We start from the raw sequence: 13722 nt of genomic DNA, 5'->3' as shown, positions 1-13722 counted from the left end.
TCATCCATCATCCATCCATCCATCCTTCCACTCATCCATGCATCCATCATCCATCCATCCATCTTTCCATCCATCCATCATTCATCCATCCATCCACCATTCATCCATCCATCCATCATCCATCTATCATCATCCATCCATCATTCATCCATCTATTATCCATCCATCATCGTCCGTCATCATCCATTCATCCATCCATCATCATCCATCCATCATCCATCTATCATCATCCATCCATCATTCATCCATCTATTATCCATCCATCATCGTCCGTCATCATCCATCATCCATCCATCCACCATTCATCCATCCATCCATAATCCATCCATCCATCATTCATCCATCCATCCATCATCCATCCACCATTCATCCATCCATCCATAATCCATCCATCCATCCATCCATCATTCATCCATCATCCATCATCCATCATCCATCCATCCATTATTCATCCATCCATCCATCCATCATTCATCCATCATCCATCCATCCATCCATCCATCCATCCACCCATCATCCATCATCCATCCATCCATCATTCATCCATCCATCCATTCATCATTCATCCATCATTCATCCATCATCCATCCATCCATCCATCCATCCATCATCCATCATCCATCCATCCATCATTCATCCATCCATCCATTCATCATTCATCCATCATTCATCCATCCATCCATTCATCATTCATCCATCATTCATCCATCCATCCATCATCCATTCATCCATCATTCATCCATCATTCATCCATCCATCCATCATCCATTCATCCATCATCCATCCATCATTCATTCGTCCATCCATCCATCCATCATCCATCCATCAATCCATCCATCGGAGGAGCAAAGAGAGATTTACTGCATGTTAAGTGTAAAACCGAAAAGTTGAGTAAATTATGTGAATATTATGAGTCAATGGAATCAGTTACAGTAATATTGTCAATTTTATCACATTACTTTTCAGTCGCTTTGGATGAGTTTCTGCCAAACGACTGTAGAATACAATACAATACAAAAGTTTGTCTACCCAAAATCTAAAACACAAAAACATGTTTCCGCTACAGCTTCAGTCTCAGTGTGACTCATGTTAGTAGCTTTATTAAGGTTTCTGCCCTCTCGCAAATGTTTTGTAACATCAGGAGAACATCTTTTCTTCCCAGCAGAAGATAAACTGCATGTCAGATGACAAAACTGAGACTTTATCACTTGATGGCTAATATTAACTCATTTTAAAAACACCAGTGTCCAGCCTTGTCCCCAGCATACAGAGATTCCTCCTAATTATCTGAATCATTTGATATTTTACACTGTAAACGACCCTCAGAGTTTTGGGAACATTTTTCTTAATGTGAGGTTTAACTTCTGTTGAATTGGTGAAGTTCTGTCCATCTTTATTCCTGAACAATCAAAGCTGAGATGTTTGTGTGAAGGTATTGGATGTTTTGCAGGAGCTGAAGAGCGTCGGTCTGGATCTGTCCCACGATGCTGCAGACCTGCCTGTCAACAGGCCCAAGAACCGATACACCAACATCCTCCCCTGTGAGTCCTCACACGGTTTCACATTTCACTCATCTCTCATCCAGAGGTGGTGGATGTTCTAACATGAAACTCTCTTTAGACGATTTCAGTCGGGTGAAGCTGATCTCCATACACAATGATGAAGGAGCGGACTACATCAATGCCAACTACATCCCAGTGAGTTCCTGACCCACCTGGTTCCACAGTACTGGAATGCTTCCAAAGCTAGCCAGCAGGTGGTGCTGCTGTTCTGCAGCCAGGCAGTAAACTCGTCCCTCTGTCTGATCTTTAGGGCTACAAACACTCCAATGAGTACATCGCAACCCAGGGCCCGCTACCAGAGACCCGCAACGACTTCTGGAAGATGGTTCTGCAGCAGAAGTCGCCCATCGTCGTCATGCTGACGCAGTGCAACGAGCGGCGGAGGGTGAGCACGATCCAGTCCACCGCCATGATCCAGTCCACCGCCAGACTGTAGACCTGATCCCCCTACATCCATGTCAGGATCCAATCTACCACCAGACTGTAGACCTGATCCCCCTACATCCATGTCAGGATCCAGTCCACCGCCAGACTGTAGACCTGATCCCCCTACATCCACGTCAGGATCCAGTCCACCGCCAGACTGTAGACCTGATCCCCCTACATCCACGTCAGGATCCAGTCCACCACCAGACTGTAGACCTGATCCCCCTACATCCACGTCAGGATCCAATCTACCACCAGACTGTAGACCTGATCCCCCTACATCCACGTCAGGATCCAGTCCACCGCCAGACTGTAGACCTGATCCCCCTACATCCACGTCAGGATCCAATCTACCACCAGACTGTAGACCTGATCCCCCTACATCCACGTCAGGATCCAGTCCACCGCCAGACTGTAGACCTGATCCCCCTACATCCACGTCAGGATCCAGTCCACCGCCAGACTGTAGACCTGATCCCCCTACATCCACGTCAGGATCCAGTCCACCGCCAGACTGTAGACCTGATCCCCCTACATCCACGTCAGGATCCAGTCCACCGCCAGACTGTAGACCTGATCCCCCTACATCCATGTCAGGATCCAATCTACCACCAGACTGTAGACCTGATCCCCCTACATCCATGTCAGGATCCAGTCCACCGCCAGACTGTAGACCTGATCCCCCTACATCCACGTCAGGATCCAGTCCACCGCCAGACTGTAGACCTGATCCCCCTACATCCACGTCAGGATCCAGTCCACCGCCAGACTGTAGACCTGATCCCCCTACATCCACGTCAGGATCCAATCTACCACCAGACTGTAGACCTGATCCCCCTACATCCACGTCAGGATCCAGTCCACCGCCAGACTGTAGACCTGATCCCCCTACATCCACGTCAGGATCCAGTCCACCGCCAGACTGTAGACCTGATCCCCCTACATCCACGTCAGGATCCAATCTACCACCAGACTGTAGACCTGATCCCCCTACATCCACGTCAGGATCCAGTCCACCGCCAGACTGTAGACCTGATCCCCCTACATCCACGTCAGGATCCAATCTACCACCAGACTGTAGACCTGATCCCCCTACATCCACGTCAGGATCCAGTCCACCGCCAGACTGTAGACCTGATCCCCCTACATCCACGTCAGGATCCAATCTACCACCAGACTGTAGACCTGATCCCCCTACATCCACGTCAGGATCCAGTCCACCGCCAGACTGTAGACCTGATCCCCCTACATCCACGTCAGGATCCAGTCCACCGCCAGACTGTAGACCTGATCCCCCTACATCCACGTCAGGATCCAGTCCACCGCCAGACTGTAGACCTGATCCCCCTACATCCACGTCAGGATCCAGTCCACCGCCAGACTGTAGACCTGATCCCCCTACATCCATGTCAGGATCCAATCTACCACCAGACTGTAGACCTGATCCCCCTACATCCATGTCAGGATCCAGTCCACCGCCAGACTGTAGACCTGATCCCCCTACATCCACGTCAGGATCCAGTCCACCGCCAGACTGTAGACCTGATCCCCCTACATCCACGTCAGGATCCAGTCCACCGCCAGACTGTAGACCTGATCCCCCTACATCCACGTCAGGATCCAGTCCACCGCCAGACTGTAGACCTGATCCCCCTACATCCACGTCAGGATCCAGTCCACCGCCAGACTGTAGACCTGATCCCCCTACATCCACGTCAGGATCCAGTCCACCGCCAGACTGTAGACCTGATCCCCCTACATCCACGTCAGGATCCAGTCCACCACCAGACTGTAGACCTGATCCCCCTACATCCACGTCAGGATCCAGTCCACCACCAGACTGTAGACCTGATCCCCCTACATCCACGTCAGGATCCAGTCCACCGCCAGACTGTAGACCTGATCCCCCTACATCCACGTCAGGATCCAGTCCACCGCCAGACTGTAGACCTGATCCCCCTACATCCACGTCAGGATCCAGTCCACCGCCAGACTGTAGACCTGATCCCCCTACATCCATGTCAGGATCCAATCTACCACCAGACTGTAGACCTGATCCCCCTACATCCACGTCAGGATCCAGTCCACCGCCATGATCCAGTCCACCGCCATGATCCAGTCCACCGCCAGACTGTAGACCTGATCCCCCTACATCCACGTCAGGATCCAGTCCACCGCCAGACTGTAGACCTGATCCCCCTACCTTCACACCAGGATCCAGGAGGCGCAGGGTGGAAGGAGGTGCAGGGGTGGAAGGAGGCGCGGGCTGGAAGCAGGCGCAGGGTGGAAGGGGGTGCGGTGTGGAAGGAGGCGTGGAAGGAGGCGTGGGGTGGAAGGAGGTGCAGTGTGGAAGGAGGCGCAGGGTGGAAGGGGGCGTGGGCTGGAAGGAGGCGCGGGCTGGAAGGAGGCGCGGGCTGGAAGTAGGCGCGGGGTGAAAGGAGGCGCGGGGTGAAAGGAGGCACGGTGATGAAGGAGGCGTGGAAGGAGGCGTGGGGTGGAAGGGGGCGTGGGCTGGAAGGAGGCGCAGGGTGGAAGGAGGCGCAGGGTGGAAGGGGGCGTGGGCTGGAAGGAGGCGTGGGCTGGAAGTAGGCGCGGGGTGAAAGGAGGCGCGGAGTGAAAGGAGGCACGGTGATGAAGGAGGCGTGGAAGGAGGCGTGGGGTGGAAGGGGGCGTGGGCTGGAAGGAGGCGCAGGGTGGAAGGAGGCGCAGGGTGGGCTGGAAGGAGGCGCGGGCTGGAAGGAGGCGCGGGGTGGAAGGGGGCGTGGGCTGGAAGGAGGCGCGGGCTGGAAGGAGGCGCGGGGTGGAAGGGGGCGTGGGCTGGAAGGAGGCGCGGGGTGAAAGGAGGCGCGGAGTGAAAGGAGGCACGGTGATGAAGGAGGCGTGGAAGGAGGCGTGGGGTGGAAGGAGGCGCGGGCTGGAAGGAGGCGCGGGGTGGAAGGAGGCGTGGGCTGGAAGGAGGCGCGGGCTGGAAGGAGGCGCGGGGTGGAAGGAGGCGTGGGCTGGAAGTAGGCGCGGGGTGAAAGGAGGCGCGGAGTGAAAGGAGGCACGGTGATGAAGGAGGCGTGGAAGGAGGCGTGGGGTGGAAGGGGGCGTGGGCTGGAAGGAGGCGCAGGGTGGAAGGAGGCGCAGGGTGGAAGGAGGCGCAGGGTGGGCTGGAAGGAGGCGCGGGCTGGAAGGAGGCGCGGGGTGGAAGGGGGCGTGGGCTGGAAGGAGGCGCAGGGTGGGCTGGAAGGAGGCGCGGGGTGGAAGGAGGCGCGGGCTGGAAGGAGGCGCGGGCTGGAAGGAGGCGCGGGGTGGAAGGAGGCGCGGGCTGGAAGGAGGCGCGGGCTGGAAGGAGGCGCGGGGTGGAAGGGGGCGTGGGCTGGAAGGAGGCGTGGGCTGGAAGGAGGCGCGGGGTGGTAGGGGACACTACCTGCAGGGGCTTCCCACCCTTCACATGGAAGGAAATGGAGCCGGTTGAGATGGTATAGAATGGATTTCCCGTCCGAGTCCCCACAGCTTGGACTCAGGAATTTATCGCCTTCTCAGTGAAGAACCTCGTCTGAATTTCACGAACACACATCGCACATGTATGAAGAGCAACTGGTTCATAAAAAGGGAAAAGGAGTAAAGATGTTTGTTCCCTTTCCAGGTAAAGTGTGACCACTACTGGCCGTTTACGGACGAGCCGGTGATGTATGGCGAAATCAGCGTGGAGATGCTGTCTGAAACCGAGTCTCCAGAGTGGATTGTTCGGAATTTCCGACTTGGATACGTGAGTTTCTGGAAAACATGCGGAACAGATGATGTAACTTTTGATTGGTTTGTCTGGTTTAACATGACGTGCTGTTGTCGCAGGCTGATGAAACTCGTGACGTACTTCATCTGAACTACACCTCATGGCCTGATCACGGCGTTCCCACTGTCAACGCCATCGAGAGCATCCTGCAGTTTGTCCACATCGTCCGCCAGCAGTCCAACAGGACCAAAGACCCCATCATCGTCCACTGCAGGTCCCTAAAACTACTCGTCACTAGGACTACTTTACTGGTTCCTAGGAGTACTTTACTCATTTTTCGGACTACTTTACCAGTTTCTAGGGAAACCTTACTCATTCGTTGGACTACTTAACTAGTTACAAGGACTACTTTACTAATTACTGGGACTACTCTACTTGTTCCCATGATGACGTTACTCTTTCCTAGGATTACTTTACTCATAACTAGGATGACTTTACTTATTCCTATGACGACTTACTAATTACTAGGACTGCTCTACTTGTTCCTAGGACTACTTGTTACTAGGACCATTTCACTTGTTCCAAGGATGACTTTACTCTTTCCTAGAATTACATCACTAGTTCCTACAACTTTACTCTTTCCTAAGATTACTTTACTCATTCCAAGGACTACTTTACGTGTTCCTAGAATTACTTTACAAGTTACTAGGACAACTTTACTCGTTCCTAGGACTACTTTACTTGTTCCTAAGACTAATTACTAGGACTATTTTACTTGTTTCTAGGATTACGTTATGGCTTCCTAACACTACTTAACAAATTCCTAGGACTACTTTACTAATTCTTAGGACTACTTTACTACATCCTATGACTACTTTACTAGTTTATAGGATTACTTTCGTAGTTACTAGACTTACTTTTTTTGTTCTTAGGACTACATAACCATTTCTTAGGATTACTTTAATAGTTTTGAAGATTACTTTATTAATTCCTAGGATAACCTTACTCGTTCCTAGAATTACTTTATGCATTCCTAAAAGAAAGAGTTACTAGGGCTACTTTACTAGTTCTTCGGATTGCTTTACTTTTTCCTATGACTACTTTACAAGTAGTCATAGGAAAGTATTAAAGGACTACTTTACTTGTTCCTAGGTTGACTTTACTCGTTACCTAGAATTATCTCATTTGCTTCTAGGACTACTTTACTTATTCTTAGGATTACTTTACTAATTACTAAAACTACTTTACTTGTTTCTAGAACTACTTTACTAGTTATTATGACTACTTCACTCATTCATAGGATTACTTTCCTAGTTTCTAAGATTAATTTTTTTGTTCCAAGGACTACTTAACCATTTTGTAGTATTACTTTACTAATTCCTAATTCCTAGGACAACTTTACTTGTTCCTAGTATTAATTTATGTAGTCCTAGAACTACTTTCGTAGTACATAAGAATAATTAATTAGTTAGGATTACTTTACTAGTTACTAGGATTACTTTATTCATCCCTAGGACTACTTAACAAATTCCTAGGATCACTTTACTAGTTCCTAGGAATACTTTACTAGTTCTTAGGGATTATCTCACTCCTTTGTAAGACTACTGTTCTAGTTCCTATAAATGCTTTCCTAATTTCAAGGATTACTTTCCTAGTTCAATTCAATTCAATTCAATTCAACTTTATTTATATAGCGTCAAATCACGGCAATGCCATCTCGAGACGCTTTACAGACAGAGGGGAAAACATAATGAAGGCCAATTCATAACAGCCTATATAAGGAAACCAACAGATTGAGTTGAGTCCAACTCAATCTTGAGTCCAACTCAATCTCCCATCCTGAGCAAGCACACTGGCAACAGTGGGAAGGAAAAAACTCCCTTTTAACAGGAAGGAAACCTCCGGCAGAACCCGGCTCAGGACAGGCAGCCATCTGCCTCTGCTGTGTGGGGGGAAGAGGACAGAAAGACAACAGACAACAGGAACTGCTACTCCCGGCCAGGGAGACCTGCTGAGACAGGAGACATACATGTTAATGATGCTACACTGTTATGGGGGGGGGGGGGGGGGGGCTGGGAGCTTATTCCATAAGAGAGGGGCCTGATAACCAAAGGCTCTGCCTCCTGCTCGGCTCTTTGAGACTCTAGGAACCACAAGTAAGCCTGCAGTCTGCGAACGAAGTACTCTGCTTGGTATATAAGGAACAATGAGGTCTTTGATATATAGTGGTGCCTGGTTGTGGAGGGCTTTATATGTAAGGAGAAGGATTTTAAATTCTATTCTAGATTCAACAGGCAGCCAATGAAGAGAGGCTAAAACTGGAGAAATATGATCTCTCATGCTGGTTCTGGTCAGGACTCTGGCTGCAGAATTCTGGATCAGCTGAAGGGTTTTCAGGGCATATTTAGGACAGCCCAGTAATAGAGAGTTACAGTAATCTTGTCTCGAAGTAACAAAAGCGTGAACCAGTTTTTCTGCATCACTCCGAGACAGAATGTCCCTAATTTTGGCTATATTACGTAAATGAAAGAAGGCTGTTTTAGTAACCTGCTTAATATGTGGGCCAAAGGACAGGTCAGGGTCAAATATTACTCCAAGGTTTCTCACTGTAGCACTGGAAGCTAAAGTAATGCCATCCAGGTTCATTACAAAACTGGAAAATTTAGCTCTGAGTTTTTCAGATCCAACGAGAATTACTTCAGTCTTATCTGAGTTTAAGAGGAGAAAATTTCTAGACATCCAAGTCTTTATGTCTATGAGACAATTTTGTAGCCTATTGGGCTGATTTGTTTCATCTGGTTTAAAGGATAAGTATAGTTGAGTATCATCTGCATAACAATGAAAGTTTATTCCATGCTGTCTAATAATTTTGCCTAAAGGGAGCATATATAGTGTGAAGAGTATTGGTCCAAGTACAGAACCTTGAGGAACTCCATGACTTACTGTAGTTTGTGAGGAGGACTTGTCATTTACATGAACAAACTGAAGTCTATCAGATAAATGTGATTTAAACCAGCTTAACGCTGTACCTGTAATTCCAATCACCTGTTCTAGTCTCTGTAACAGAATGTTATGATCGACTGTATCAAATGCTTCCCCTGATTACTTTACTATTCCCTAGGAGTACTTTCCTAGTTAGTGGGATGACTTTATTTGTTCCTAGGAAACTTTGCTAGTTACTAGGACTACTTTACTTGTTTCTATGAATACTTTACTTGCAGCCGGGAAGATATATGTCTGCATTTGTCATTCGAGGCCTCATCATGATGAAGATGAATTACGATGAATATAACGTTACATTTTTAAAATACTTCAGGTGCTCCACGTCTCTTATCCCAAACATTTTGATGTAGAACATGTGGTGTTTATGGGTCATAAGGTAAACAGAGTTCTGTGTTGCAGCGCTGGGGTCGGCAGGACCGGCACCTTCATCGCCCTGGATCGTCTCATGCAGCATATCGGAGAGCATGAGTTTGTGGACATCCTTGGGATGGTGTCTGAGATGAGGTCACACCGACTGTCCATGGTCCAGACCGAGGTCCGACAAACACCTGAACACACCTGGTTCAACTCTCTGAAGTCAACATTTTCATCCATTTTTACAAATTTTTCATTGAAACTAAAATCAATCTAATCAATATATGTGCTTGTTGTGCGTGTGTGACGTGTGTGTGTTGTGCATGTGTGACGTGTGTGACGTGTGTGACGTGATGTGTGTGTTGTGTTGTGTGTGTGATGTGTGTGTTGTGCGTGTGTGATGTGTGTGTGTGTTGTGCGTGTGTGTGATGTGTGTGTTGTGCGTGTGTGATGTGTGTGTGTGTTGTGCGTGTGTGACGTGTGTGACGTGTGTGACGTGATGTGTGTGTGTGTTGTGTGTGTGATGTGTGTGTTGTGCGTGTGTGATGTGTGTGTTGTGCATGTGTGACGTGTGTGACGTGTGTGACGTGATGTGTGTGTTGTGTTGTGTGTGTGATGTGTGTGTTGTGCGTGTGTGATGTGTGTGTGTGTTGTGCGTGTGTGACGTGTGTGTTGTGCGTGTGTGACGTGTGTGACGTGATGTGTGTGTTGTGTGTGTGATGTGTGTGTTGTGTGTGTGATGTGTGTGTTGTGCGTGTGTGATGTGTGTGTTGTGCGTGTGTGATGTGTGTGTTGTGCGTGTGTGATGTGTGTGTTGTGCGTGTGTGATGTGTGTGTGTGTTGTGCGTGTGTGATGTGTGTGTTGTGCGTGTGTGATGTGTGTGTTGTGCGTGTGTGATGTGTGTGTGTGTTGTGCGTGTGTGTTGTGCGTGTGTGATGTGTGTGTGTGTTGTGTGTGTGTGATGTGTGTGTTGTGCGTGTGTGATGTGTGTGTGTGTTGTGCGTGTGTGTTGTGCGTGTGTGATGTGTGTGTGTGTTGTGTGTGTGTGTGATGTGTGTGTTGTGCGTGTGTGATGTGTGTGTGTGTTGTGCGTGTGTGTTGTGCGTGTGTGATGTGTGTGTGTGTTGTGCGTGTGTGATGTGTGTGTTGTGCGTGTGTGATGTGTGTGTGTGTTGTGCGTGTGTGACGTGTGTTGTGTTGTGTGTGTGATGTGTGTGTTGTGTTGTGCGTGTGTGACGTGTGTGTTGTGCGTGTGTGATGTGTGTGTGTGTTGTGCGTGTGTGACGTGTGTTGTGTTGTGTGTGTGATGTGTGTGTTGTGTTGTGCGTGTGTGACGTGTGTGACGTGATGTGTGTGTTGTGTTGTGTGTGTGATGTGTGTGTTGTGCGTGTGATGTGTGTGTTGTGCGTGTGTGACGTGATGTGTGTGTTGTGTTGTGTGTGTGATGTGTGTGTTGTGTGTGTGATGTGTGTGTTGTGCGTGTGTGACGTGATGTGTGTGTTGTGTTGTGTGTGTGATGTGTGTGTTGTGCGTGTGTGATGTGTGTGACGTGATGTGTGTGTTGTGTTGTGTGTGTGATGTGTGTGTTGTGTGTGTGATGTGTGTGTTGTGCGTGTGTGACGTGATGTGTGTGTTGTGTTGTGTGTGTGATGTGTGTGTTGTGCGTGTGTGACGTGATGTGTGTGTTGTGTTGTGTGTGTGATGTGTGTGTTGTGCGTGTGTGACGTGATGTGTGTGTTGTGTTGTGTGTGTGATGTGTGTGTTGTGCGTGTGTGACGTGATGTGTGTGTTGTGTTGTGTGTGTGATGTGTGTGACGTGTGCAGGAGCAGTTTGTCTTCATCCATCAGTGCGTCCTGCTGATGTGGCAGAAGAAGAAGCAGTCCATCACCTCCGACGTAGTCTACGAGAACGCCAGCAAGACATAAAGACACATCTACATGTGAGTCCAAATCCTCAGTCTGCGAGTTCTAGTCTCAGTTCTGGTCCTGGTCCCAGTCCTTTTCCTGGTTCTGGTTCCATTCCTGGCTATAGTCTAGTTCTGGTCTTAGTTCTGGTCCAGGTCCCAGTCCTTTTCCTGGTTCTGGTTCCATTCCTGGCTATAGTCTAGTTCTGGTCTTAGTTCTGGTCCAGGTCCCAGTCCTTTTCCTGGTTCTGGTTCCAGTTCTTTCTTTTATTCCCATTCCAGGTCCTGGTTCTAGTCCAGGTCCTGCGCAAGATTAAAACATCTCCAGGAACCAGGACCGGAACCAGAACTGTGGAATGAACTGAGTTTACATGAAGGACAACGTTTACCTTTGATCCGAAGTCTCATTGGCTGACTTCAGTAAGACCCCTTTCAGGACTGATCCAGTTCTTCATCTGACCCAGTTCAGCCGTTCACCATAAGAAACCAGATCATGGTGGGTGATGAGGATTAATTCCAACCCGACAGCGGGATGAGAAATCTCATTCCATCTTCTTGTATTGAAACACTTAAAAAGAGCAGAGAGTTTGTGATTGGCCGAGCTCGGCCCGACTCTGCGTGCTGATGGGCTGGCGGAGCTCGGCCCGACTCTGCGTGCTGATAGGCTGGCGGAGCTCGGCCCGACTCTGCGTGCTGATAGGCTGGCGGAGCTCGGCCCGACTCTGCGTGCTGATAGGCTGGCGGAGCTCGGCCCGACTCTGCGTGCTGATAGGCTGGCGGAGCTCGGCCCGACTCTGCGTGCTGATAGGCTGGCGGAGCTCGGCCCGACTCTGCGTGCTGATAGGCTGGCCGAGCTCGGCCCGACTCTGCGTGCTGATAGGCTGGCGGAGCTCGGCCCGACTCTGCGTGCTGATAGGCTGATGTTGTGTTGCAGGCTGAGAACACGCCGACCTTCATCTGCAGAAGACCAGCTTCATCATCAGAATCCAGTGCAGCAGCAGGACAGATCCGTCCTTCCATCTTTCATCTGCTCAACGTGGGACGGACTTCTGCCTGAATGAGCGTCTCTTTTGGCCCGACATGTTCTCCAGGACCAGAACCGAACGGATCCAGGGGGCTGATTGGACACAGTCTGCTTGTTCTCATCATCTGTAGTTTCTGAACTCAGCAGAACAACCAGCAAGCACACCGTGCTCTGGGGGCGGTCCTCCCGGCCTCCAGCAGAAGCCAGGAGGACCAGCGGGTCGGTCTTAACCTGGAGACGGAAAGCTGGATTTTAAATTTGCACTGAGACGTCAGAGCTGCTGGACGACAAGACTTCCGGACCAGCTCTGGTCCGGACCGGGACTGCAGACTGATGGACATTAACTCCAGAGACCAGGTCCCCGTCACGCTCCGGAAGTCGGAGAACAGCTGGAAAACATCCAGCTGGAACTAACCACACAAACACAACTCCAAATTTATCACCAACACCCAAATTATGCAGAAACTCACTCTGGTTCTAAGGCTGAAGCCCTGCATGTGTGTTCCAGTCCCAGACCAGACAGGAGGTTCTGGACGGGTCTGGAGGAGATCCATAACCAGAGCTAACTCAGAACCAGAGTGAATATTCCAGGTTGTTCATCAGACAGAAGATCCATCCTTTCCAGGTCCACCTGCTCATCCATGTACAACAGCAGCTGTAGAAACCATGGATTAACACGTTGTTATACACGTTTCATTCGATATTACCATGTTATTACATGTAATAATGTGCTTTATAATTATTTTATGGCAATATGTTATTACATGTAACAACATCTAATGCATTATTACATTTAAAATGTGGTCATTACATGAACTAATGTGTTAATACATGACATAACAATATTATGTGTAATTACAGATAATAATGCGTCATATCCATGTAATAACATGTAACAAAATGTTATTACATGTAATAACATCCCATAAAGACGTTGCATTATCGTATGATAAACAAGTAACGACATGTTATTACATGTAATATTGTGTTACACATTATTAACATCCAATCAACATGTAATACCTGCCAATAACCACTCATTCTAATAAGTCTAATCACATCCATTTTTTATCAGACAAATTAGAAAAAATGATTTTTCCTGGAAAACAAATTTTCATTTGGATAAATAACAACGATCAATTTGCAAAAACTTAGATCATTAAAAATCTCTGCAGCGCACAAACAAAGACAAACATGCAGGATGAAATATGACATGAGTTCTAACACTTTTACTTTCAAGCGAACAATGAAAAAACCTCTGAGCTTTTTAATCCACAGGCCGACACGGACGGATTAAAGGTAATCATAAACATATAAATCAGACCAAATAAATAAATCATTTTGATTAAATAAAAGGCCAGCAGGTTTAAAAACTCTGTTATATCATCACCAACCTCTTCATGTCCACCGAGATTTTCAGACGTGCAGATGCCAAGATGAGCGTTAAGCCAGAGAATCCGTCATATCAGCTTCCGCTCCCAGCTGACACCTTCCTTATCTGGATAAAACGAGAATTAAGGTCACGTTCTTACTGCTCACAGACTGTAGGAAACCTGCAGCCCATGTTTCACTGGATGTCTGGCTCCGCATCCAGTCCATGTCTCAGAGGATGCTGGAGGTCCAAACCAGACCCACTACCCCAGACTTTTTCCTCGATCTTCAGACGTTCCGGATCTTGTGCGGTTTGGGTCTTTGGCCTGGATCTTGGGATTGGGTCTGGGGTTTGAACC

At 48.5% G+C, this 13722-nt stretch overlaps 1 protein-coding gene across 1 annotated transcript in view; it reads left to right on the top strand.

The window, feature by feature from the left end:
* ptpro (protein tyrosine phosphatase receptor type O) overlaps positions 1–12401 on the top strand; it is a 138229-nt gene extending 125828 nt beyond the window's left edge. Inside the window, exons 20-27 of the mRNA XM_079262982.1 lie at positions 1451–1541; positions 1621–1697; positions 1813–1947; positions 5620–5742; positions 5826–5980; positions 9109–9244; positions 10889–11004; positions 11903–12401. Of these exons, the coding sequence (XP_079119108.1) occupies positions 1451–1541; positions 1621–1697; positions 1813–1947; positions 5620–5742; positions 5826–5980; positions 9109–9244; positions 10889–10990 (819 nt within the window). The 3' untranslated portion in view covers positions 10991–11004; positions 11903–12401. The remainder of the gene's footprint in view (positions 1–1450; positions 1542–1620; positions 1698–1812; positions 1948–5619; positions 5743–5825; positions 5981–9108; positions 9245–10888; positions 11005–11902) is intronic.
* Positions 12402–13722: the final 1321 nt, after the last annotated feature.

Source organism: Telmatherina bonti (assembly GCF_933228915.1).
Source record: "Telmatherina bonti genome assembly, chromosome: 23".
Lineage (NCBI taxonomy): Eukaryota > Metazoa > Chordata > Actinopteri > Atheriniformes > Telmatherinidae > Telmatherina > Telmatherina bonti.
Note: the sequence above shows the minus strand (reverse complement) of the source record. Positions and strands in the feature narration are given on the sequence as shown.